This window comes from Mesoplodon mirus (genome assembly GCF_964341445.2).
Source record: "Mesoplodon mirus genome assembly, chromosome: 2".
NCBI classification, from domain to species: domain Eukaryota; kingdom Metazoa; phylum Chordata; class Mammalia; order Artiodactyla; family Ziphiidae; genus Mesoplodon; species Mesoplodon mirus.
Genome location: NC_138977.1, coordinates 61,400,308 through 61,426,311, shown reverse-complemented (window position 1 = coordinate 61,426,311; position 26,004 = coordinate 61,400,308). Strand labels below are relative to the sequence as shown.

Below are 26,004 nucleotides of genomic sequence, written 5' to 3'. Positions count from 1 at the left end.
AGCAAGTATCAAGATTTTCCTCTGCCCCAGTTCAAGGTTCATCCACACATGGGGGAAAGAAGGGAAAGGCCCAGGCAGACGAGAGTAAAAAACTTTATATATTTATAAATGCCAAATAAATACCAGAGGCCACCCAACGCCCCCTCCCAGACAGGGCTGTCTCCCCCAACCCTAGGCTTCTAGGGTCTGAGACATCTTGGCCCCAAGCTACAGCCCAAGAACAGCTGCCAGTCTGGGCTACCAGGGAACTGAGTGGGGATGATCTGTCCAGCCAAGATTCATTCCCCCTTTGTGAGGGGTCCCCATAGCCACAGGCCTGTGTCTCTGTACAGGGCCCTGGGGGGGCCAGACTCAGGGGGAGAAGGTGGTCATCTCGAGTGAGACCCGCTGCCACAGCTCCTTGGTCTGTTTGCTGCGCTTGAGATTCTGCAGGATGTCGTTGAACTGCATCATGCCCATGGGTGTCAGGCAGAAGGCGCTGCGAGCACTGCGGATCGCGTTCACAAAGTCGTCGTAGTCGGCAGGGGTCAGGTGAATCAAGCGGTGGTGGATGTACTGGAAGACGTGGGGAGGATAAGCCACTAAGCACAGAACCAGGCCCCTCGGTCCTGGCGTGCTGGGTGATCCGTTCCCTGCCTGCCCAGGAGGTGTTCCACCCTGCTCCATACTTCCTGGGTTATCACCTGCATGTATGCCTGCTGGCAGCGCTGCACCAGTTGGTGGAAGGCCGGGGCACGCAGGTGGTTGTGGGCATGAGCGGGGCTCAGCCGCTGCAGCGTCTCCATGACGATCTCCTGCAGCACAAACGGGCTCAGCACCCCCTTGGCTGCCCCCACACAGAACTGGTGCACGTAGTTCACTCCTGGGGGGCAGGGGGAGGGGCATGAGACGGGGGTGGCCACCTCTGCCCTAGGGACCCAACTTTAATCTCTCAGCTCTGGCCTGGCAGAGAGCCTCCCTCCACCCCAGGAGCTGAGGTAGCCCCCCGCCCCTCGCGCACGCACACATACCCGACCAAGGCCTCAACTCTGAGCAAGAGCTAGGAAGGAGGTCTGGGATGGGAAGGTGGGGGGAGCAGGTGAGGGCGGACAATGGTCCTGGGGAGGGGAGGTGTTACCCAGCTTTGCTGCCAGCCCCAGCAACCATTTGACATCATCAGTGTAGGGGGGGGAGCGGGAGAAGTTGTTGGGGTGATCATTGTGTGCCCGGCGACCCAGCATCTCCAGTGCCAGCATCCCTGGGAGGAGAAGGGTGGGCACATGGTGAGGGTGCGTCCTCCACCCTCTACCTCAGCCTGGTACCTGAACCCACGGTAAACCAATTAAGAGGCATGGTGGGGAGGGGTCACAGAAGAGCCTCTGGCTGCAGGTGGGGGCACAGGAAGGGCCCTCCTCTCACCGACACGGTAGGCGGCGTGCAGGTGGTGTAGGCTGTGCGGGTTGACAGGCTGGCTGTGAGTCTCCTCCTCAGGTGGTGGAAAACCCCCGCTCACCAGAGGGCTGGGCTGTGTGGGCAGGGCAGGCAGTGAGGCACCCTGGATGGCCGGAAACGTGGAAGCTGGATGGACACTGCTCACTGAGGGTGGGATGAAAGCCACGTGAGGAACTCAGAGCCCAGAGAGAGACAGAGAGGATTCCCTCCCCCACTCCCCTGCCCGGTGTGCCTCCCCTCCATTCACCTGTTCCCTGTCCCCACAACTCACAGGCCACACTGGTGGGCAGTGGGAGCCCTGGCTCTGTGTGGTAGGGATGTACTGTGATGGGTGCCATGGAAGGGACGGGGAAAGACACAGCAGTGGCGGCAAGTGAGGGGGGAGTCACCGAGTAAGGGTACTGAGCCCCCAGGAATGCAGGGTGCACACCCTAGAGGCGGGAAGAAAAAAAGGAAGATTCCAAGTTATATTAGGATGTAGCTCTTCCCCGTTCATCCCACAGCTGGGTATCCTGCATTTCTTATCTTAGTTGGGCTGGGTCCCCGACTCCCGCCACCTCACCAGGACTCTTGGACAGCCCTGTTACCCTCCCAGAGTGCCCCACTCCAACCCCCCGTGAACTCCCAATGTGCTCCCACATGCCCAATCTCCCAGAACACTGCATACTCACCTGTGGGTATGCAGAGCTGGGCACAGGGAAGACGGCAGGCCGGGGCATATGAGGCATGGGGTGGGCGGGGTGAGCTGGGTGGGTGAGGTATTGAGGGCTGCAGGGCAGGTGGGGCTGTAGAGCAGTGTAGGGGTGCAGGCCAGGGGAATGACCATGCCCCAGTCCTGGACCCGGATATAAACTGGACCCCACCGAGATGACTGGCACCACTGTGGCTGCTGTCACTGCTGCCGCCGCCGCCGCCGCCACTGTAACCGGCTCAGTCCCTGGGACCCCCCTGCCCTCAGGCAGCCCCCGCCCAGCCTCCCCAGCTGCCCTGATCCCACTGACACTACAGCTTGTAGCCCCTTCACGGGCTGTGGATGAGCCACCTGCTGTTTGCTCATATAGCCAGAACCACTGGTGAGCAACCTCAAACAACACTTCGGGGTATACGCCCCCACCCTTAGCCGCCTCTTCCACTGCCATGCAGGCCTTCTCCAACATCAGGTTATCCTGGAAGGGAGAGGCAAAGAAGGTTAAGGGGGAAGGGCTTTACTCAGGGACAGTTTTTAGATGACATTCCAATGTCTCCCTCAGAGTTGGCTGGTTCCTGGGGAGGCATCTAAGGTCACGGCCAGGGCCCAGAGTCAGTGTCAGAGCAGTGAAAGCTTCACACAATGAACAAATACTTGTTGACCAGCAGAAGTCAAGACCCAGGTTACAGTCCCAGTTCCAAACTAATTTAGCTACTCCCAGCCAAGTCCCATCATCTCCCTGAGGCCTTCCCTAAGGACTCCATCCTGGTGATCATCTTGGTCCCTAGACTATAGGCCACATTTCCTTACCTATGAAATACGAATCATCCTGTTCTCAGAGTTGTAAGGTAAAGGATGTAATAGATGTGAAAGCACATTACTATGTCAAGAGTCACCATGAGAGGACCAACTGGGTAGTTTGTGAACTCCAGGATATTGGAATAAGGAGCTGGACCCAACCTCCCTGCCCAGATGCCCCAAAGCAGGTCCGCAATTGCCTGTAAAAATACCTGCTCCTTGCACTGCACCAGGGCCCGCTGGATCTCATTGGGGTTCAACGCATGGGCATGAGGCAGGCAGCTTAGGGCTAGTTCCGCCGCTGCCCTCACCATATTGGAGTCTCGTGCCCGTGATGCCCTGTCAGCCAGGGATGCAACCTCAGGGGGTGTCAGGTGCCCATCCCAGCATTCTACCAGTATAGTCAGGGCTGCGCTGCCAATCTCCATTGCCTGGCCTTCAGGAAAAGGAGAGAAAAGCAGAGTGGGGTTAGCACGGGCGACGGGAATGGCATCTCTCCTATCAGTTCAGTAACTCCACAAGGATATGGCTTATCACCATCAATTAATCCCCTTCCCATACCCAAATCAAGATGCTGGATTTACCTGTAATCCAGGAAACGTGGGAAGAATAAGTACGTGAGAGCCAGTTGGGAGAAACAAAGTTGTGCAGGCCAAGGGCATAAAGCCCAATCTCGAAGGCGCAAAGGTGCAGGTTACGGTGAGGACCCTGGTGGCCCCCCGAGGAAGATGGATGTGTGAAAATGGAAGTGCTGCTGTTGCCCCCTGCCTTGATCAGCACCGTCTTCGCCAGCTCGAAGTAGAAGTGTGCAGCTGCCTCTGACGGCTGATTGGGTACATGGGGGGCATGACTCTCAGGACGGCGGCCCTTGTACCTGAAGGGGCAATGGGGTAGGGACAGGGATTGGGGTTTCTCTGAGGTGGGTGTCCAGGTAGGTTGGAAAAGACCAGGGTAAGTGAGGATGCTGACGGAGACAACAGTTGGATTACACTAGGGATGTGGCTCTCGGGGTGGGCCAGGTCAGAAGACAAGGGTGTTTCTTCCCACTGACCTGCCAACTTCAACTGTCTTCGCCCGGGCCCCTCCACTGGCACTGGCCCGGCGACTTCCGCTGGAGGACGAGGAGCCAAGGGAGTCTGAGGAAGAGCTGCTAATGCTGTCACTGTCCTGTCCTCGGCCCCAGGAGGTAGGGGCCCAGCCCCCTCGAAGTGGCCTCCGGCTTAAGGTGGGGGAGCTATCCGACGTCGTTTCAGGGGCACTGCTGTCAATGCTGGCCATGCCTAACCCCCCCAAGACAAGACAGTCTCAGAAGTCAGAAGCTCCAGAATTCAGACTCCAACCTTCAGGAATATCCTTCCCTCCATGTCATCCCACGGGTTGTTACCTGTGTGCTTCTTCTTAGGCCGCCCTGGTGAGCCCCAGCCCCGTCCATTGTAGCCTCCACGGCTGCCAAGTGCCAAGCGGCTGGGAACCTTTCCCTCTGGTCTTGGGGTCAAAGCTGCCTCAGATGGGAGACCCTCACAGGGGGAATGTGGGGAACTCTCTACGTAAGGAAGACAGGACATTGGGATGAGCCTGGGAAAGGGGGGACCAACACAGCTCCATACCACACATCCCCCCTGCCCAGTGCCCCCACCTCACCAGGCACATTCTTCTCTGTGAAGCCCTCAGTGGGGCCTGGCCCAGCCCCTGCCACACTCCCTGGCTGAGCAGGCCCTGCAGAGCCTGAGGTCAGAGGTTGCAGGGCCCCTGGAGCAGATGGGCCCCCATGCTTTGAAGGAGACCTCTGGCTGGCTGTGGCCGGGCGGCTAGATGAGTAGAACGAACTCAGTGTCTGTGGTTTATGCGTCTGGCTCTCTCGGTCCAACAGTTTGTCTAAGATCTGAAAGACAGAGAAGCGGTGACTGGACGCCCTTTATCTCCTGACTTCTATTACTTTTCTTTCTCCTTGAAACAGCTTAATACTTCCTCCTCAGGAAGGCTTCCCCAGTTCTAACCACAGGAGAACCTGCTGGAAGACAGGGGCTGGCTTACATATCTTGGTATCCCCTATAACACTTACCACAGGACTAAGTATATTGATATTCAATATATATTGAAATAAATGAATGAATGAACAACTTTATGCCCCGTTTCTCTTCTTCCACCCCAAGCCCAAGCATTCCTATAAGAACCATGGGTCTCTCACGTTCTTTACGAGGTGTTCCCAAGATTCCCCTGGTATCTCCTGTAGGTAGAATAGCCCTTCCATTATACTAGAAACCCCTGAGAAAGGCGATAAAATTTGCTCTCTCTGCCTGTTGAAATCCCAGTACCTCAATCCCTTACCTTTTTGAGTTTGGCCTGGTCGTCTTTGTAAGTGATCATTAGTGCTAGGGCCAGGTCACCCTTCTCCCGACGTGTGCCTTCACACAGCAGGGGATGCTCCGCCTCACTCACTGTTGTCTTCATGCCTGTGAGAAAGAGGCGCTCGTGGGGGCTGTGAGTGGCCGTAACTTGCAAGACAGCCAAGGGTAAACAGGCCAGGGCTCCCCAGCCACCAGCACGTGAAGTAAGGAGTTCTCCTGGTCCAACCCACATTCCCTATGGAAGGTGCCCACTGCCTAATACATCCAGCCTAAGCTCTGGTCTGCTTTTTAAGACAATCATAATTTGGCCTCCTCTATCACCCCAACATATCCATCACTTCAGGGAAGTTGGGCTCCCCACTCTCATGAAGACTTGATTGCCCCTGTGTCTTTATTCACAGTGTTTTGTCCCCCTACCTAGAACTTAACTGATCTTTTAACCCATATTCCATACTCTATCCCCTCCCTAAGGCCTTTCCCTAGAGTCCTGTTTTTCTGTCCTTATAACACCCAACATTCATAGCCCACGTTTTTGCCCTCAATTCTTCAGTCTCGTAGGCACTATGAGTCATGGCACATCGTCATGCTGGCTTTCCCCTTACCATAGAGCCCCTTCAGAAGAGGGCTCATGTCTCATGCACTTCAAGGCCTGGGCCAGGCTTAGCTCACAGACGTGCTCAAGACACTGACAGACTCACCCAAGGCAGCAACTGCTGCTTCAAATCCCAGCTCCTCATCCCCAGGCATCTCGTTGTTCCAGTTGCGACTTGGGGGCCGGGAACCCGTGGGAGAAACCACTGGATAAAATTTGGGGTAAGTTAAGCAGACAGAAGTAGCATGGGACAGAATGAAAAGGGAAGAAACCCAAGACACTCATCATTCCAGATCCTTCCATGAAGCTGCCCGATGCTTCTTACATGCGATTCAGAGCCTTGGGCTCTTGGTTTCTCTTTAGAGAAAGCTACCCCTGCCCCAGGTTCCCCACTTTCTGTAGTGTCAGGCATCATACCTGGAGTACAGAGAACATCAAAGATGAAACTGGCCAACATGAGAGGCAAAACAGGCCGATAATCACAGAGTGTCCCCTCCCGAAGCTCCTCTGCCCGGCAGCGCACGGTACTCATCTCACTCGGACCCAGAGGAATCTTCTTGAGCAGGGTGGCCACCTCAGACTCCTGATATGCCAGCTTCACCTGAGGGCATAGGGAGGAACTAAGACCTCAATCACCCCAATGGAGATCAAGGTGTGAGTCTCTGAGGAGATGGCAGTGCAAGGTTCAGACAGAACTTCTGACCTCCAAGGCCTTGGTGGAAGCTGGGGGCCGCTGTAGCTCCAAGGCAAACATGCCCACTCGGAAGGCCAGGTTGTGGTGCTCTGGGCGCTCACTTAGCACTGTTAACAGGAAGGCCGCCTTGGTCAGGGTGTTGGTAGCCACCCAGGTCTGACGACTTGTAGACACCTTGTTCTTCTTGCCCTAAAGAGGGAAGCACAAGGAGGCAGGCAGATGAGTCTGACTCGCCTTGGTGGAGGGAGGAGACTCTAGCCTGGGGTGGGGCGTGGGAGAGGGTTATGGGTAACTGGGGAGGGAGGGGGCTCTCTCTCACCTTGGCAGGGGGCGGCTCTACCTTGAGGTCAGGTGGGTTGGCTAGCAGGTCCTGGGCAAGCTCCACGGTGAGGCGGGAGGCCTCACTGCTATAGCCGTGCGCATGCAAGGCCTCAGCACAGGCAAATAATATCTGGAAAGAGGACATGGGCACCAAACATGTTGCAGGACACCATACTCACTCATGCAGCAAATATCCCATGAGCACTTGCTATACACTGGGCCCTGTGCTAGTCCTGGGTATACCACAGAGACTCACAGCCCATTAGAGAAACAGACACATAAACACACGAACAGGTGTGAAGCTGGCTACTACTGGGAAAGGTCCAGAGGGGAGCAGATAGGCAGGATACCTCAGTGGGACTGGGGGCAGAGGGGCAGTCTCAGGGAAGACCTCCTAGAGGACATGATCTCTAAGATCTCTGAGGGCTGAAGAAGGAACAGGGGCTAACCAGGTAAGATGAGGGAAGAATATTCCAGACAGAAAGGCCAATCCGTACAAAACTATGGATGTAAGAGAGAACATGGCAAGCTACGGGAATGGCTCAACTGAGTGTAGTATAACTGACATAGTAGCTAGATGAGGCTGGAGAAGCAGGCAAAGTTCAGAACAAGTGAAGCCTCATAGGTCATGCCAAGGACCTTCATCTTCACCCCAAGGGTAATGGGAAACCACTGAAGAGTTTTAAGCAGCAGAGTGACAAAATTATACACTCCAGGAAGATCAACATGGAGAGAAGAGAATGGACTGCAGGCAGCGAGGCCAGTTAGGAGCCTGCTGCAGGATTCTAACAGTCACACAACAGTCCTGTCACTCGCAACCAGAGGCAGGTGGTCCCTCTCCCAGCTATGGCTAAGAGGCACCCTCAGAGTCCCCTCCAAGCCCCCTCACCTCCATGCGGCTCTCCTGTTCCAGTGGCTTCAGTCCGGCAAACAGGTCGTGTTCCTCCCCAGCCCCGCCCTCAGCCTTCTCTTCCTCGCCCCCAGCGCCATCCTGGGCATTCAGATAATACGCCTGGTAGTCATCCTCCTCCTCTCCAACCGCAGGGGCTGCCTCTTTGGTTTTAGGGAGCCCATTGCCACTCTCATCTGTGGAAGCGAGGTCATCCCGGGTACAGAGCTCCCTGGGCAGTAGGCCAGGGGGGCCAGCAGAGGCTGTGGAAGGCTCAGGCCCTTCTGAGAAGTACACGCCACCATCTTCTTCATAAGTATCTGGAGGTTCAGGAAGGAAGGTAGAAGGGCCTCGGGAGCCACCAGGGTGAGGGCAGGGTGGTGGGCTCTCCGGGAATCCACCAAAGGTGCTGGCCTCTGCACCCAGGGCCAGGCTGCTATCATCCAGGCTCATCTCAGCCAGATCCGGCTCCAGGGAGCTGTCTTCACTGCTCAGCCGTCGCTTGCTCCCGCTGCCTGCTGAGCCCTTGCCCCCACTGCCAGCCCCCCCCAATGCTTTGGCTTTGCCCCCACCTGGACCCATCTTATGCAGAGCCTTATCTCCCCCCTCGGCCGAGAGGCGGCGGGGACCCCGCTGCGACGAGAGGACCCCCTCACCCAATCCCTTGCGCTTGGCCCCAGGCTCCTTGGGCCGCACAGCTGGCTCTGCAGGAAGAGGGCGGGGCCGCTCCCGGGATTCTTCCAGGCCCCCAGATCGGGAGGCACCTGGCCGAGGGGGCAGGGCTCGGGCCCAGCACAGGGCCAGCTTCCTGTCAGTGGCACTGTAGGTGACACCGGGAAGGGGGTAGGCCTCTTCCCAGTTGAAGTAGCAGGCCTCCACCGCCGGCCGGAAGCCAGGGAAGAGCCGCTCCAGGGTCTTCTTGTGCTGTCCCCGCTTCACGTTCTCAATCACCTTCAGCTGCCACTGGCGCAGCTGCACACACAGCTCCCGGCGCCTGTGGGAACAAAGCAGGGGCCGGGAGGGCTTGTGGGGCCTACACTGCGCTGAGCAGGGACGGGAGGAAACAGGGAGATGGTATTCCCCGGAAGCGGGGCACAGGGAAGGACCCCAGGAAGTGCTTCTTGAGCCAGCCCCATAGACATCGCTCGAATACTCAGGGATTTGGGAAAGTGGGTTATTTAGAGGAGGGATGGAAGAAAGCTTCTCAGGAAAAGAACTCATAAATCACTGGAAACCCTAATGCTCAGCACCTCCCACTTCCCTAGGACTAGAAAAATGGTACGTGTGTCTATGTACGGGAGATGAGGGCTCGGTCTGTCCAGGGCTGGCCCCATCTCCCGGCGGCGGTGAGCCTTGGGGGAGACTCACCGCTGGGGGCTGAGCGCAGGGTCCAGCACAGCCAGCCTCCACAGTGTGACCATCTCGTCACACATGCTAGCGCACGCGTGGGCCGCCACCTCTGACTGCCCGTTGCTGCGGCCTGTGTGCCCACTGGCGCTGCTGTGTGAGGCTGAGGTGCGCACGCTGTACCACCAGCCTGTTATCTGGAAACAAAGAGGGCTCTGAGATGAACCTAACAACTTAGAGGAAGACAGAGGAGCCCCACGCAGTGTCCCTGTCAGCAAGAGGGGAGTGCGGTCAAGGGAGGGAGAGGATGCGCCACACGGGCCTCCCCGGCTCTGCGGGATTACCTGTTCGTAGGTGAGGCACTGGTCGGTGAGGATTTCCAACAAGGGGGCAGCATTGCTGTCCCTCCGCTTGAACATCTCCCGCACGATGCTAAGCAAGTTCCAGACTCCCTCTGGCTCGCGGCCCCTCAGTGGGCGCAGCAGACATGCCCATTCAGCAGCGGCCGGAGGCTCCGTGGAAGACAGATACATGGAGTTCACATCACTGTGAAAGTCGCAGAGTGGAAAATGATGACCCTAAGATGGGGCTGAATAAAGCAGGTGAAAGAGCAACAGGACTTTGACACAAAAGGGGTCAAAATACAGAGTACAGGGGGAAAAGTATGACCCAGACAAAAATTCTTAATCGCCCTCTGCCTCAGTTTCCCAATCGCTGAAAGGAAGCAAAATAACTCCTGCTCTATCTAAGGACAGACCACTCTGTGACTACATAAAATTATCATCACCCACTGATTTCACTAGTGACATGTTGTATGCGCCAGGCAGTGTACCGGTGCGGGAGGGGGGGGGAGTGGGGGAGGTAGGCATTGCTAAAACAAAGAAACTGTCCATGGCCCGAGGGATGCGCCCCTCCCACCACAGACACAGTCATGAAGAGATCCTGTTTACCTGAACACCACAGGGGAGGGGCCACAGAACTTGTGCAGTGTCTTCTTGATGTTGTCAGTGAGTGTTGATTCATCCAAATACCAAGTACTCTGATCGGAGGCAGAGGGCCCTGCTGTGGGGTCTGGGGGTGACAAGCAGTCAGTCACCTAGAGGTAGGAGCCTGGATTCGCCTTCAGTAAGTGGCGCTCTGCACCCCCAAGCTTGCTTTCTTCCTGCTGCCCTTCTTTCTCACCACTCACCCGGGGCTCCACATACTGTATTGATAGCTGTTGACTGGGAGGAGAGGAGTTCATCCAGGAGACGCTGGGCTGTGGGCAGGATCTGAGGGGGAAAGGGACACAAAGGCAGAAGTGACCCAAGGAGGCCTGGGCCTAACAGGAAGGCCGATGTGCAGCCCTGGACTAGTCAGAGAGAGTGTGTCAACCTCCCTCACCTGCTGAGGGAGCTCACTGATGAGGTACTGAGCAAACTTCTGCAGCTGGTCCCTCTGCAGCCGAGACAGGGACTCTGACACTGGGGCCCGCAGGCAGACTGCAGAAGCCTGAAGGGAACACCGAGAGAAAAGACACAATCTGGGAAAAGGCTTGCTGACATCGGAGCTGGGGACAGAGAGGCAGAGTAGGGGAGGAGAGGGGGCTCACATTGTGGCCAGGCATGCAGCAGAGAAGGGGGGGTGGAGCGGAGAATAGGGCCAGGATAAATTGGGAGGGCCTCACGTTGTGGATGCGGAAGAGACAGAGTGCCACGACGTGGGTGCACCACTTGGCCCCAGCCCCACAGGTGCAGCTGCAGGAAGTGACCCGGCAGCGGTCAAACATCACAGCCACGTTGTAGGCCCCTTTGGGGGGGACCATCTGAGGTGGCACCACTGTAGCACTCAGGTGGAACCCTGGGGAGAAACATCGGTATGGTCAGGGAGAGCCACCAAGACACAGGTCTCTGCCCTTGACCCTGGCCCTGCAGTTCTTCAGACAACCCGCTCCAGCTTCTTGCACTAGTTCCTTAATTCTTAACACAGGGGGTGGGAGGAGCAGGAAGTGCCAATTGGTGAGGGGCCCTTACCAATCTGCAGGGGGTCCTTCACAGCCCTCATGCGGAATAGCTGATCCCCTCGCTGGAACTCATCTGCACTGCCGTTGGCCAGGCAGGAATACAGTCTGGGAGTGAAGAAGAAGACATGGCCACAATGCAGCAAATACCCTTCCACAGACCCTGTCAGAGACCACCATGCCCCAGGCACTCTCCCCAGTGTCACACCGTGCTGGGGAAAATCCCAGGTACTCCCTGCCCCGGCTGCCTCCTTACCGCAGCCCCAAGTATGGCGCCCTTTGTTCCGTGGGAAGCCCAGCGCACGGTGTGCAACATCAGGACCCCACTCCCCACCGTCAATCCTTTAGCCTCACCGAATATCCTCTTCATTCTCAGGGAAGCTCCAAAAAGCAATTCGGAGTTGGAGCTGCTCAGGCACCGGGGGGTAAACTTTCTCCACCACTTCAAATGGGATATGAAATGCCACCTGTTTTGCAGACAGCTCCACCAGTGGGATCACCAGTCCATCTTTGGAGACAAAGGTTGAGGTAAGGGGAAACAAAAAGGGCCATGATTACTTGGCACCGATGCCAATGCCACATCTTGATGCGCCCCCCACCCCCGCCTTCACTATGAAGAAAAGAGGACATCTGGATGAAAAACCAAGGGACCCTCCTGTCAGGATACACTAACCCTTAAGACTCCATCTGGGGAAGGGGAGCTAAACAATCCCTAGCCTACAGCCTGCTAGAAGATACCAGGGATATCCCAGAAACTCCTAGCCAAACAGGTGTCCCAGGATCCTAGCAAGTAATGAGTCTCACCTGGCTTGGCATCTAATTTCCCATATACCTAGCACTTGAGATTCATATTACATTGTGTATATATCTCCCCTGGCATTCGCTTCTCTAATTGCTTCTTTTTTTACTGTCCCTTTCTTTCTTACTATCCCGTTTTTTTTTTTTTTTAAACTATCCCTCTAAATGACTCCATGCCTCCATCTAAGGAGGGAAGATAGGCCAGAGCCCGGAAGAGTTAAGAGAGGGACCTCCAGAAGCAAGAGAGAGTCTGCACTTTCTTTGGCACACCTGAGACCTGGCTTCCCACAGTGGATGCCCTGGGGTGTGGGTTGGGGGTGGAGAGGTTACCCCAAGGGAATCTGGCTGCCACTCCTGGACTCGCCTGGAGTAAGATGGAGCTACCATTCAAAGTTTCCCACACTGTTTTAATCAAAAAGCAGTGAAACGCAACAGACTGCATATCTCACCAAATTACTAGTCGGATTAAAAGACATATAGGGGCTTCCCTGGTGGCGCGGTGGCTGAGAGTCCGCCTGCCGATGCAGGGGACATGGGTTTGTGCCCTGGTCCGGGAAGATCCCACATGCCGCGGAGCGGCTGGGCCCGTGAGCCATGGCCGCTGGGCCTGCGTGTCCGGAGCCTGTGCTCCGCAACGGGAGAGGCCACAACAGTGAGAGGCCCGCGTACCACAAAAACAAAAAAAACCAAAAAACAACAACAAAAGACATATAGAAAATCATGGTGCTGAAAGGAACCTTTCTAAAAAAAAAGTCAGTCTTCTTATTTTATAAATGAGCAACTGAAAAAGGGTAGGGTTGGCGGGGGAGGGGGGGAATGCTATGCTTTCCTAGATTTTAACCTGTTCATAAAGATACCAATATGCTGAAAACCTTCACCACCATCTTCAGTTACTTCCCTCAAAGTGAGGGAGCTCTAAGCCTACCCACACATGCAAATATGAAAGAAGCAGAGAGCCCATAGAAGACCCATAGTGAAACTACCTATGATGTGTGTGTGTGTACAGGGCATATGCTGGCTCTCCAAATGAAGGTAAATATTACCACTCCTAAACAGTGACACATGTAAATTTCTCTCTGTCCCTAAGGGGTGCTGGAAATCTCTCCAGGGCCGTTTGGAAAACAGGACCTTAGAATGTCCAGAATAGAATCACAAATTAAACCCCTCAACTGGTGAAAAAAGTCCACTTCCAATGAAGCTCAAACTGTGCCTTGAGGAAGGCAAGGAAAGAATGTGGTGAGTCCTGAGTCTGCGGGGCTTCTGTTATCACTCTCTTCTCCATCCTCTTTAACAAAAGCAAAATTCTTCACAGCACTCATCAGAAAGACCCAAGGATGAAAGAAACTCAAGTGAAAAGCAAGAAGAGTGTTTCACGAGACTCGAGAGTCAAGTACCCACACTCTTCCCCAGGCCCCAGATGAAGGAAATCTAAGGCTTTAGTACAGTGGTCCCAGGCTTGGCTTCTGACAGATGTTCAATATGGCCAGGAACCAAGTCTCTGATCTAAACCTATGTGACATCCCCTCTCGTAGGCCAGTTAACCTCCACTTTGCTCTGGGTGGAATCCCTTCTTGGTGCAGCGGTGATCAGAGATCATCACCTTGAATCAAGAAGCTCCCAATACACTTTGCAATGGGGTGACACACCTCAAGTGGTCACTTCTTCACAATCCACCCCCTACCCACATTCTTTTCTATTTTCTGGCCTGCTTTAGGCTGAACTCGGTAAGTACTCCCAAGTCAAAGAGGGAATTCTCCTTTACCCCATCTCTTACGGCAAATGAACGACAGAAGATCTACTTTCTGTCTTTAATCCTATCCAACCCAGAATTTCCCAGCCATCACTACACACACACACACACACACACACACACAGGCAGGTGTGGAGAAGGCAGCCCCAGGAAGACCGGAAAAGCGAGTCCTGAACAGCTCCCGAGCAGGGACAGCTTGGGACAGCTCCCGAGCAGGGACAGCTCTCGAGCAAGGCCGGAGCAGGGCCTGCCCGCTCCACTCCTTCCAGCTCACCCTCACCTCGCATTCTGGTACCTCCACTGCCACCTCCGCCACCGCCGCCAGTGGGGGAATTGGGCCCCGCTGACTGTTTGCGCCATCCCCGCCAGTTCTGGCAGAGGCTCTCGGCCTCGGAGATGAAAGAACAGAGCGAATCCTCCTCAAAGCGGTCCGAATCCTCGAAAGAGAAGCGCTCTCCGTCCTCCCACTCCGCGAACATCAGCTCCATGGGGCCCGCACCCCCCGGGGCCGGGTCCCCCCCCGCGGATCCGGGGCCTGGGCCGCCGGCCGGGGGCTGTGGGGAGGCCCGGGGCCTGAGGGGCGAGCCGGGGCTGGGGGTGGCCGGGGCGCTCAGGGCGGCCGTGCCGGGCGAGGATCTCAGGCCTGGGAGAGACACGGGACGGGGCCTTGCCCAACTGCGAGGTGTGAACGGGGATCGTGGCCAGTCTCCGAGATTCAAGGCCCGGACGAAGCGCTCGGAAGCCGGGGCCTCTTGGCGGCTGTGGTGCCGCCTCCCCCATCAGCTGATCTGAACTTCCGGCCGCGCCGGCCACCACCACTTCCGCCCTCGCGCGCCCAGGAACCCGAGCCGGTACGCGCGGATATAAGGAACCTGTTTAATTGCTACGTTTCCTGCTTTTTTTTCTCGAGCCCACCCCCAGATACCGTAAGAGGAAGCCAACCCCCAAAAGTATACGAAACGACTACAGATCCCAGCAATAACCCGGCGTCCATAATGTCCCGAAGGAATAAGCAGCCGCCACGCATGTCGGGAGTTGTAGGCTGTCAAGAGACAAACACAGGAACCATTGGGTGGAGTTATTGTCCTAACTCCGGATAGGCCCCGGGGCCGCATCACCTTCTGGGAATTGTAGTTCAGAAGCCTGAATTCCAGAAGACTTTTTAATGGGGTTTAATTGGCGAAGCAACAGGAAAAGGCGGCGTTTGATTTCAGGAGATGGTTGCACTGTTTGTCAGGGGGGCCTTTGAGTCCAGGGGTTCCTAGCCTTTTTTTGTGCCATGGGCCGTTTAACAGCCTGGTGAAGCCCCTAGACCCCCTTCTCAGATTGTTTATAAGTACACAAAATAAAAGAATTACAAAGGAAACCTTTTATGTTGAAATACAATTATCAAAATATTAATAAAACAAATTTGTAACATAGTACTTCTTTATTTATACATTAAATAAGATCCAGCAGCAAGTGTAATAACTACCATAATATTGAAGTTAGTGATGAATTGAAATATTGAGATACTGTGATTTCATATAGGTATTGCTAATAATACTGTGGTTTGTTTCCCACAGCCCTAATTGAAATGCTCAATTTAAGTTGTGGTTAAAGATAAAATTTTTTTCTCATCCATATTCACAGACCTCTTACTGGGAGTCTATTGACTGTAGGTTAAGAACTTCCAAGGCTAGTCCAAAATGCCTAAGCACTGAGCTTCTTCCTAACAGCTTGCAGAACTAGGCAACTACCCAGTGCTCCACCAATGGGGGTATGTGGACTATAGAAAGAGGTAACTGTGGGGGGGGGTCAAGGAGGCACGGCCCCTTCTTTATCTTAATAATTATCCCACTGGAGCTTTAAAACCCCCAATGATCCCTTTGTACATTTAAAGGGATGTATGTGCTGTAAAGTACACAGAAAAGTTAACTCAGTTATGCCTGGAAGGGCAGAGTACACATAAAATGCTATACAATTGTTCTAATATCAGGTCACAAAAGTAAATGCCTTCAGCAGCTAGGCAGATAACTTAATGAGAAGTGAACAGGTGATACACAAGATAATTGCCAATTAAGTCTCAGTCTCATCATTTGGGAGAGTCCTGTGGCCAGATCCCTGGAGAATGGAGACAAACGATAGTCAGCTCTACCTGATTAATCTTTATTTCCATGTGGGAATAAGAAACTATGGTTGCCAGATCTTTTGATTTTTTTTAAGAAAAGCTAAAAAGTGGGCTTTTTATGACATTTTTCCTATTTTTGAATGTGGCCAGCTAATTTAAAAACAAAATTTTAACTGTGTGGGCCAAATAAAATTCATCTGCAGTACCTTTGGGTCATCAGTTTGTGAACTTCTGATTATTCCCGCAGCACCCTGCAGGGGTTATGCACAAAATAGATAGTCGCTAAATACTTACAGATGATGGCAAAAAACTGCATATAGACAGACTCCAACATCCTTAATGAATCCAAAGGCAAGGGCATTAAATGGTATACAGGACTTCAAATGCAGGACAAGACAAAGGTTTTTGTCCTGCACCTGGTGCAAATTAGGGAGCAAAGACCTTCCAGAGTGTAGGGGAGGACACAAGGTTCAACTATGTTGGGAGTACCTAATCCACAACAAAAGGCCAAGTTCTCTTCAGAGGATTTTATTTCAACATAAAGCATAATTTCCACCCACATAATGATTCCAAAGGGTAAAAGAAAGTGTTTTGCCTCCTACTCTTCAACGAGAGCATGGCAGTGCAAATATCTCTAAAATGCCTCTGCAGAGTTCTCAGAAGCTACAGTCCAGTCATTGAAAATGCTTCTCCATTTTCAGCTGACATGAGGTTTGTTAGGAAACCTATGTAACAACTTATTCAATTTCTTGGGGGGTAAACTCCCCAACTCTCCCAGGTCCTCCTGGATTGATCTCACTTTTCGGGCTGCCTGAAAACACAGAACAAAAATTAAAATGACAGCTCCAAAGTTGGCCCTGACCTAAGCTAACAGTTCTCACAACACCCCAAATCACACTAAGGTATTAACCAGCCTGGAGATCTGTGTATTCTTCCCAGTCCCCTTTCATCAAAAGGACTTGGGACCCAAGAATGACTGTATGGTCTGAAGCTACCATGCCAGCTGGCAATTAAGTCTAGGCTGGAAACCAAACAACCTGTCCTTGACTATCTTTAGTTCTACTTCAGACAATAATGTCTATTTGAACAGCAATTTAAACTTTACAAAGTGGTTTTCCCATTCATCTCTTCACTTGACACTCACAAAATTCTGTAAGGTGGATATTAATATTAACCTCATTTTGCACCAAGTAAAGCTAAAACCAGTGACACAAATCGCTCAAGATCACAATGCCTTCAAAACAGTAACCTTTCCCACTTTGGCGTGACTCAAGTAGCTTCCAAAAACTTCCTCGCCCTTTTAGAATGAGAAGGACTTTCTTATCTCCTAGGAAGAGGCAGTAAGAACCATTACTGTATGCCCCCCATTTTCCTCCCAAAAGGGCACCCCAGGAGCCTGCTGTCACCTCAGCCCTCGAAGCACAATCGAAGAAGTCCTGGATCTCTTTTTTGCACGCTTCGTCGCGGAATTCATTCTGCTTCCAGCAAGCCATCATTACTGACATCTCCGTGATACAAGTCGCCTCTGGAGGAGCAGAACGCGGGGACCCTCAGTCACAAGGAGACCCTTACCTTCCGGCCCTCCCACCCAGCAGCCCTCTGCACTCCTCCGACTTCCGCCCTGGGGCCTCCAAGGCTCCGACTGCTCACCGCCCTTCTCCCGGCGCCGTTCCCCGACATGGTTAGCTAGGATGAGGGGTTTGTTGGGCTTCAGTATGGGCTTCCGCGGGTTTCCAAACCTTGCTAACCGACCCCGGAGGCTGGGCGTCGCCATTGCTCACCGAGCTCCCGGCAGGCTCTGCGGCGCCGTGCGTGACCCTGCGTGACCCCTACGAGCTCGACGACAACCTCTCCCACCCCACCCCCCACCTCCCCCACCCACCCCAGCCCCCACTCCCGCCCCAGCATGCACCTTTTTCTTTTCTTGGCGGGGTCGCCTTGATGCCGGGTTCGGATCCCGGCTGGTGCAGACCCGTGTGCAGGTTAGGAGGAGAGTCTTTGGGACTCTTTTGTGAATCTACGCTGACTCTTGTAGGCTCCGGGCTCTGAAGTCTTGGGGCAGTACTGGGCCGGGAACACCCAGGAAAGAGGCCTGATAAATGGACTCTAGTTTCTGGTGGTAAAGTCTGGATTAGAGGGTGACTGACACAGGCAAGGGCAGAGAGAATGGGAGCGAATCAAAATATGAGAGTTTAAGATGCTACGTTGGGAATGATTTTATTTTAATAAACCTTTAAGAACTGTTGGTTTTGATTACCTTTAGAGCCACTCCGAAGCCGCGAAGAAAAATAGGCTCATTTACGCTAACAGCTGCTTCTGCTTAGATATCGTTTGTTCATTTGTAGTGATCTCACTGGATTGGGTGAGGTTTAAGCACTTTCTCGCATTCATCGTTTTACTTAATCCTCTCGCCAATCCTCTGAGGATACTTAGCAGTACCATTCCTATTTATACACTTGGCCCTTAAATTATGATGCCTAGACTTGGTTCTAAGTTACTTTTTTCCCCCCGCCCTATCCCCTCCCCGCCAAGTGACTTTTAGCTGTTTACAAAACTCAGTCCAAAGATGAACCACTCATTCTCAAGGCATTTACACATGAGCTCCAAGAAATGTCTCTGGTAATGGAAGCATAACTTGGACAAGCTTGTAGTTCATAAGATGACTACTATGGAGAAACAATATTTAGTGTGTGCTAATCACTTATCACAGTTGTTTGGAATCTTCCCATTTATCTCTGCATGACTGGTTCGTTTTCTTCTATTGAGTCCCAGTTCATGTCAGAGAGGACTTCCCTGACTTCCATCCAAACCACCATCAACCTGTTTTATTTTCTTCAGAGTACCTATCATAGTCTGGATTATCTTGTTCATTTATTGTTTGTTTACAGCCTTACCCCCCCAACACCCATTTAAAATGTAAGCATCATGAGAGAAGGGACCTTGTCTATCGTGTTCAGTGCTGTATCCCCAAGGCCTAGAGTAGTGCCAATAAATACTTGTTAAATGAACAAACGTTTGAAATATTTTTGCAAGTCTCCAGCTTTACCATCTTCACCCCAGAAATAAAACCAAGCAGAAGACACTGTTTAAAAAGAAGCCATTTATTATACAAAATTAAACCTGTGATAATTGAAGAAGCAACTCGGGAATAATAAAGGCATCAGCCCCATGCTCCACCCCCACTGCAGCAACACAAATAAAGCTAATTCCTATCAGAACTTCTACCACCAATAACCCCAAGTCTGCTACTGTATACAGAGCAGGCTGGGCCCCAAACCAGAGAAAATTCACATTGCTTGCTTTCTCCACAGAGAAAGTGAAGCCTTTAGTTAGATAGCCATGTGGCTATTCCTGGTTCTGCTTTCCCTTGTGGAAATGTAGCACCTGGTTTTGAATACTTTTATGGTAAGAGGAATAAAGGAGAAAGTCTGGGAAGCACTGACCACAAAGCAGGCATGTGTCTCCAGCCACAATCATTCATAAAAAACTGGCCTACTTTGTATATAAAAGTTCTAAGGTAGTGCCAGTGTGAACTGGTGTAATTAGACAGGAGAGGTAGGGATGATTCTACACCTTGCATAAGCATCACCTACCCTTTTCATTACACATAATGATATCTGAGTCCTAACCTTATTTTGCACTTGGGTAATGATGTATTTTGCACTATATAAACTAGCATCTGCATTTAAATAGATTGCAAGCTTAGAAATCAGAGTCCTGAATTTGGCTTCTTTTGTAAGAGTCCTTACTATATCAAATTTTAACATAAGTATTTTCGAAGGTCTATCTTTCTTATTCTTTTCTGCAAAAGTCCAAACAGAAAACTTTCCATGCTGTTATGAAGGGCATTTTTAATTAAATAAAATGAAAAAAAGGGAGTTCCCTGGTGGTACAGTGGTTGGGACTCTGTGCTTTCACTGCCAAGGGCCCAGGTTCAGTCCCCCGTCCAGGAACTGAGGTCCCACAAGCCACGCGGCACAGCCAAAAAAAAAAAGGAAAAGAAAAAAGAACCACGCTGGCAGTGAAACCCAGCCTAAATTATAGCTTTGCTTGGCCACATCTTTAGGACCCTAGTTGTTGGAGCATCTCATATATATACAATACATGAGCACCCCATACATATAAATGTTTATTGCTAGGTCTGTTGCAGAATTTCCATTTTGCAGTATATTATATAGTTTCATGTCAGCCAAAAATTGTAAATTCTCTGTAAATCTTCACCCCATTCCAAGCAGGTGCCATTATTTTTTTAAATAAACACTTGATGTTAGCTTTGATCTAGCTCTAAAGAGCTAGATTTCTTAAATTTAAAAACAAGCTGGTGGGCTTCTCTGGTGGTGCAGTGGTTAAGAACCTGCCTGCCAATGCAGGGGACACGGGTTCGATCCCTGACCCCGGGAAGATCCCACATGCCACGGAGCAGCTAAGCCCGTGCGCCACAACTACTGAGCCTGCGCTCTAGAGCCCCCGTGCCACAACTACAACTACTGAAGCCGAGCCCGTGCTCTGCAACAAGAGAAGCCACCGCAATAAGAAGCCACCACAATGAGAAGCCCGCTCATCGCAACAAAGAGTAGCCCCCGCTCGCTGCAACTAGAGAATGAAGACCCAACACAGCCAAAAATAAAAAACAAATATGGGCTTCACTGGTGACGCAGTGGTTGAGAGTCCGCCTGCCGATGCAGGCGACACGGGTTTGTGCCCTGGTCCTGGAAGATCCCACATGCCGCGGAGCGGCTGGGCCCGTGAGCCATGGCCGCTGAGCCTGTGCGTCCGGAGCCTGTGCTCCGCAACATGAGAGGCCACACCAGTGAGAGGACCGCGTACCGCAAAAAAAAATAAATAAAATAAAAAATAAAAACAAATAAATAAATTAATTTTTTTAAAAAGCTGGTATATCACACACAGAACAGCTTAGCAGTCTGCTCAAAATATTAAAAACCAACAAAACCTTATAGAAGGACAAGATTCTATTATACATAGTCTGTACTGAAGTCATAAGCATCATCTTCCTCTTCAGTCTTTACAACTATATATATATATATGTTTGTAAATTAATGTGTGTATATGTACATACATACACACACACTAATTTAAACCAGACATATTGATAAGCTATGGAACTTCTCTAGTGGTAACTCATTAATACAACATTACAACCAGGGTAGTTCTAAGATCCAAGGTATTCTTTCTTGTTCCACTGCCCCAGAAAAAGCAAATGGTCTCCCTGTCCATTAAGCTGTAAGTTTAAACCACAGCAATAGAAGGGTCTGGCTGCCTCCCTAAACCTGACTAACAACTTTTTATTTAGCCAGCCACTTGTGATGGCTTAAATGTCTTGCTTCGCTTCTCATGCCCTTGAGCTTAGGTGGGTGGGCTCCATCAAAATGTAGTCTCAGTAAGTACTATAAAGTTGTGTGTTGTAACAGTAATAGAGTGAATGAAGTTGGAATATTTATCCCACTTAAAGTGAAAAGTGCCACAGAATATGAGAGAATTACTAGAGCTATATTGCTGGGCTGTTTTTTTCTGCCATAATTTTCATGAGTTTTGGGGGGAAATGGACTTTTGTAGCATATAAAAATAATAGAAGAGTTCATTAGGCAGACAGAAGAGATCAAGGACTTATAAAAATCTGCACTTAGATTCACATTGGCCTATTTCAACATATCAAAATCATTATAGCTTTTTCTGCTGTCATTTCCAGCCTGAGTCTCCATCTCTAATCTAAAATAGAGCAGGACAATTCATTAAATTGGCATGACGTTTATTAGCCACTGAATCTTTCTACTCATGATTTGAGAAGGAATTTCAGATATGCCCTAGATAAGAAGCAAACCAGCAGTAAGAAAAGCTGTCAAATCTACAGGCAGTTTAATGCTGGGGAAAATGAATGTGGGAATGGTGGCAAGGCTACTCCGTCTCCATCAGAAATTGTGGAAAACCAGGAAAGAAAAAGCCATTCAGAATGAAAAGGTTGATATGAAAAGCAAAGTAAATGATATAAAAAATACAATTCCACAGGCTTCCCTGGTGGCGCAGTGGTTGAGAGTCCGCCTGCCGATGCAGGGGACACGGGTTCATGCCCCGGTCCGGGAAGATCCCACATGCCGCGGAGCGGCTGGGCCCGTGAGCCATGGCCGCGGAGCCTGCGCGTCCGGAGCCTGTGCTCCGCAACGGGAGAGGCCACAACAGTGAGAGGCCTGCGTACCGCAAAAAAAAAAAAAAAAAAAAAAAACAACTCCAGAGTGCCAGAATACAACCCACCAGGAGTTTTGCTTCACCACCAACATAACAGTTTATAAAGCAAGAGATGAGGAAAAGAGATTGGGGAAGGTACTGAATAATGAGTGGTTTGAGGAATAGCACAGTAGTTTTCTAAAGATGCTAAACCTGGCCCATCTTACCTCATTCACAGCCAAGTACTAACGTGTTGTCCCAATCACGACTGAGAGGATGATATGGCTAAAGAAATAAGCAGTTCTTTAAAATTTTTGTTGATCAGCACCTTTAATCAAATGGGTGTTTCAGGCTTCTGGTTCCCACTAAACCAAGAACTGGATGCCTCCATCTCTCCTTGAGGAGAGGTCCTATTACCATAGGCTGAGACCCTGGCTACACATCTTTAGGATAAAATATCAGTAGATATAACTTATTCTTTGAATTCATGGTAAGACAGTGTTCATTAAGAACTTGCATAGCAGATACCCTTCATGTCCCATGGTAGAATAAGGACCTTCCATCTCCTTAGCTCTATCAAGTTAAGGACTCTTGCAAGCGTAATTAGAGATTTTGGTTCCTTTTCATGAAGATCTCAGTTAGGTAATCCCAAAATTTCCTCTGCAGTGTCTCATTGTTGTGGATCATGGCAGTGAGAGCTTCCCCCTGGTCCAGGCCTTGCCAGTAATCTTGCAGCCACATCTCCTTCCAGCTGAAACATCAAAATGGGAGTTGGATTACGGAACCTCAGCACAGCTATGAGTCCTACCTTTCTCTGAGTGGCCAAAGCAATCTTAAGCAGATACAGTGGTTTCTGGCTAGGACGAGGGATCCGCTTTGAGGGAAGGAAATGTGAAGTAAACCCAGTACTAGTCCAAGTGACAGGCAGTAAGCCACAAACACAAATTTATCACACAACACCCCCCTCCCCCAATGAGTTAAATTTCCTGACTTGCCTGCTCTTGGTCCCCAAATGTGGAGGGAATTAAGAGGCAGGCAGGACAGGGGCCGAACTATGGACACAGTAATCTCCCTAAGAAAAGCAAGGCGTCATATTTAGATGGTTACCTTTTATGTTACACCTATTTCAGTAATCAAAATGAAAGTGCAATAGTATCCAGTGTCTTGATGAGACACAACCTGAATGTTTCTCTTTTTTTAATGTGTTACATTTTTCCTTTGATAAATCATAGTATTATGTTCAGCACAAACTAGATACAAATTACTTGATGTAAATTACTGGATACAAATTACCTCCACTCCCAGGCCCAAACTGTGCCAGCCCTCTGCTGCCATCCACTGTCCAAGGTGATCTCTGCAGGACATTCTAGCAGCCTCTCTTTCTCAAGGCTAATAATCTTTTATCACGCCTCCCCCAACAGGTGTGTTTTGCTGCAAGTGGCTTCAACATTTTCCCACTCCACCTCCCATGCTGACCTTGTTTCCCAATGTCACCACCTTCTGCCACCTACTGCAGTAGCCCCCTCACTTCCCTTCCAATCCACACTGCCCACCATTGTTAATCATCCTTTGAAAGCATCCCTTCTACTCTGTCTAGGACAAACATATAATTTATCATTCAAATCAGGGTAATTTTAAGAGTGAAAGGAGGTGTGTTAATAGTTACACCAGGTTAACAGGTATAAACCCCGATTGTTGCAGACAAACCTCCCTCAGAATACTCTCTTCTGTATTTCTCATCCCCAGCCCCACCATGCTGAAGGTGCTCCATAAATAGCTGAGTTGATTTTCAGGACAGTCCAGCTCCAGAGCCTAGTATTCAGAATATGTACAACCTGGCCCAGCTTTGTCTCTCCCCCATTGCTTCCCTGAACGGGCCCTCTGCTCTAGTTGAAGCTTGTTTTGAACTACTGCAAACATTGTTTACAAAAGCTGATTTTCGTATGTTGTTGCCCTGAACGATATCTCACATCTTTTACTGAGCTTTCGCAGTTTGTCTTATCCCCACAACTAGACTCTTGATACCTTAAAGGCAGAGTGATCCCATGTCATAATTTCCTAATACAACATCCCCTCAGCACCTAGTGCTCATTTATTGCCTGCAGGAAGCAAGTCAGTATATCATTTGATTTGACAGCCACAGGGGACCCCAGCTACCCTTACCTGTCATTCTCAGGAATCTCTTCCACACTGCCAAAGCCAGGTGTGGGCACTGGGCAGTCCATGTGTGAGGGCTGGGCAATATGAGGCTCAGGGACAGGGATGTCCCCAGGAGAGGCTGCATGGGCCTTCTCGGCATCCAGCCGAGCCAGTTCGTGGTCACAGACGAAACACTCGAAGCCGTTAAGGTAGTTAGGCAGTAAAGGATCATTCACTCCCCACTCCCGCTGCTTCAGACTATCCAGAAGGAACTGGTTGGTGATGCCCCCAGGCTGCTTGTATGCCAGGTATTTCATATATTCCTCATCATTTTTGTCCAGAAAGTCAATAAACTCTGCCAGCTTCTGCGGCGACTCAAAGTCGTCAATGAGGATGATGGAGTGATTGTTGGGCACCCAGTCCCTCACAGAGGGAGAGCCGCGGTACACAGGCACAGCACCGAGGTGCATGGGGCGCCACAGTTTTTCCGTCATGTAGTCGTCACAGATGGCATTCTCGAGGGCCAAATGAAACTTATAGCGGGACAAGAAGGCCAAGAGTTCTGGATCCTCAGTGGTGGCTGTGGCTGTGTCCTGTAGCCGCGGCGTGGGCAGCTCCCGATTCTTCAGGCATTTCCCATATGAGTCCACCTGAGTGGGGTACAGCACGCCGTCAAGAGAGTATGGGTAGTGTATATATGGACATATATACACTACCATATGTAAAATAGATGGCTAGTGGGAAGCGGTCGCATAGCACAGGGAGATCAGCTCGGTGCTTTGTGACCGCCTGGAGGGGTGGGATAGGGAGGGTGGGAGGGAGGGAGACGCAAGAGATATACGGGGATATATGTATATGTATAACTGATTCACTTTGTAATAAAGCAGAAACTAACACACCATTGTAAAGCAACTATACGCCAATAAAAATGTTAAAAAAAAAAAAAAAAAGATATGGCACGTCGGCCTGGACACCAGGGGTCGCGGCCTCAGCCCGGCGCGCCACCCTCCCCTTCCCGCCCCGCCCTCACCCACCGGGATGTAGCGCATGAGCTCGCGCACGTAGCGGTCCCGGTCCGCAGGCACGTCGCAGTGGGACTGCAGATAGAGCAGCGGCGCGTAGCCCCGGCGGCGCCAGTCCGCGCGTTCCGGGAGCGGAAGCGCCGCGCGGCGCAGATAGGCGGTCCCGGGCAGCCACTGCAGCGGCAGCGGGTAGTCCGAGTGACGGCTGAAGGTGGCGGTAAGATTGAAGAGGCGGATGCCCGGACTGTGGCTCAGCAAGAAGTTGTTGAGGGGCGACTCCTCGTGTAGGAGCGCCCAGCTCTGGTGCGCCAAGCGCGGCAGCGGCGCTTCGGACGCGCGGAAGTCGGTGCCGTAGAACAGCAGTGCGCGCGTCCGCGAGTCTCCCCGCACCCGTCGGTCCCGGGACGCCACGCACGCGCCGCGCGCGCACTCGATGCGCTCCGAGTCGCCCGGGAAGTGAGGAAACAGCCCTGGGCTCCACCATAGCAGCACCGGCAGGTCCACCGCCTCCCCCATCCCCGGCCGCAGGGTCCCCGGACCACGCGCCACCCCCACTGCGCCCAGCGCGGAGGGAGGCCGGAAAACTGCGCCGTCCCACGGCTCCGCCCACTCCACCTCCCCGCCGGTCTCCCCCTCCGCCACGGGCCTTGAGCCGCTAGCCGCACAGACACTAAGCACTCCCAGGGCGGCAAGCACAGCCCCCGTGCGGCCGGCCCCCATGTCTATTCTGACAGCCGAAGCCCCTCAGGAACAGGCCCCGCCTCGCGGTGAGTCGCGACGGGACGAGGTCCTACGCCACAGGGGCACATGGCGCATGCGCAGCTCAGTGGCCACCTCAGCCGGCCACTTCGCGGGAGCCGCTAATCCTGGCAGGAAGTACTGCAAGGAAAGTGATACG

At 51.8% G+C, this 26,004-nt stretch overlaps 3 protein-coding genes across 5 annotated transcripts; all 3 read right to left on the bottom strand.

Annotated features, from left to right (window-relative positions):
- Nucleotides 1-80: 80 nt before the first annotated feature.
- Nucleotides 81-14,660, bottom strand: ZSWIM8 (zinc finger SWIM-type containing 8). 3 transcript variants are annotated; one of them, XM_082611006.1, is made up of 26 exons: nt 13,936-14,404; nt 11,462-11,615; nt 11,121-11,215; nt 10,775-10,947; nt 10,492-10,599; nt 10,298-10,379; nt 10,059-10,179; nt 9,453-9,654; nt 9,130-9,305; nt 7,762-8,755; nt 6,871-7,002; nt 6,561-6,740; nt 6,275-6,458; nt 5,964-6,062; nt 5,246-5,370; nt 4,559-4,799; nt 4,302-4,460; nt 3,969-4,197; nt 3,502-3,791; nt 3,130-3,353; nt 2,103-2,597; nt 1,703-1,862; nt 1,399-1,575; nt 1,118-1,237; nt 684-794; nt 81-555 (listed from the first exon to the last, which is right to left on the bottom strand). In XM_082611006.1, the coding sequence occupies exons 1-26, from the start codon at nt 14,141-14,143 to the stop codon at nt 95-97; spliced, it is 5,700 nt and encodes a 1,899-aa protein (XP_082467132.1). In that variant the 5' UTR covers nt 14,144-14,404; the 3' UTR covers nt 81-94. The 3 variants fall into 3 exon arrangements, with proteins under 3 accessions (XP_082467132.1, XP_082467130.1, XP_082467131.1); XM_082611004.1 differs by having other exon boundaries at nt 200-555; nt 684-862; nt 1,679-1,862; nt 13,936-14,660; XM_082611005.1 differs by having other exon boundaries at nt 200-555; nt 684-862.
- Nucleotides 14,661-16,277: 1,617 nt separating this feature from the next.
- Nucleotides 16,278-17,562, bottom strand: CHCHD1 (coiled-coil-helix-coiled-coil-helix domain containing 1). Its single transcript, XM_082611606.1, has 3 exons — nt 17,416-17,562; nt 17,172-17,290; nt 16,278-16,576 (listed from the first exon to the last, which is right to left on the bottom strand). Exons 1-3 carry the CDS (start codon nt 17,537-17,539, stop codon nt 16,463-16,465), a joined length of 357 nt encoding a protein of 118 aa, XP_082467732.1. The 5' UTR covers nt 17,540-17,562; the 3' UTR covers nt 16,278-16,462.
- A 4,694-nt stretch (nt 17,563-22,256) lies between these two features.
- On the bottom strand, nt 22,257-25,996 carry FUT11 (fucosyltransferase 11). The gene is made up of 3 exons (XM_082634528.1): nt 25,119-25,996; nt 24,109-24,734; nt 22,257-22,696 (listed from the first exon to the last, which is right to left on the bottom strand). Exons 1-3 carry the CDS (start codon nt 25,824-25,826, stop codon nt 22,549-22,551), a joined length of 1,482 nt encoding a protein of 493 aa, XP_082490654.1. The 5' UTR covers nt 25,827-25,996; the 3' UTR covers nt 22,257-22,548.
- Between the last annotated feature and the right edge of the window lie 8 nt (nt 25,997-26,004).

Bases quoted from the DNA above. Each gene is read 5' to 3' on its own strand.
- ZSWIM8 (XM_082611006.1), bottom strand. From the start codon at position 14,143: ATGGAGCTGATGTTCGCGGAGTGGGAGGACGGAGAGCGCTTCTCTTTC. The intron at 11,216-11,461 runs GTGAGGCTAAAG...CTTCACTCCCAG, and splicing joins GAGAATGAAGAGGATATTCG to ACTGTATTCCTGCCTGGCCA. The intron at 4,800-5,245 runs GTAAGGGATTGA...TCTGTCTTTCAG, and splicing joins ACCAGGCCAAACTCAAAAAG to ATCTTAGACAAACTGTTGGA.
- CHCHD1 (XM_082611606.1), bottom strand. From the start codon at position 17,539: ATGGCGACGCCCAGCCTCCGGGGTCGGTTAGCAAGGTTTGGAAACCCG. The intron at 17,291-17,415 runs GTGAGCAGTCGG...CTGCTCCTCCAG, and splicing joins ACGGCGCCGGGAGAAGGGCG to AGGCGACTTGTATCACGGAG. The intron at 16,577-17,171 runs GTGACAGCAGGC...CTGTGTTTTCAG, and splicing joins ATTGTGCTTCGAGGGCTGAG to GCAGCCCGAAAAGTGAGATC.
- FUT11 (XM_082634528.1), bottom strand. From the start codon at position 25,826: ATGGGGGCCGGCCGCACGGGGGCTGTGCTTGCCGCCCTGGGAGTGCTT. The intron at 24,735-25,118 runs GTGGGTGAGGGC...TACCCCACTCAG, and splicing joins AGCTCATGCGCTACATCCCG to GTGGACTCATATGGGAAATG. The intron at 22,697-24,108 runs GTAAGGGTAGCT...TTGATGTTTCAG, and splicing joins GAGATTCCTGAGAATGACAG to CTGGAAGGAGATGTGGCTGC.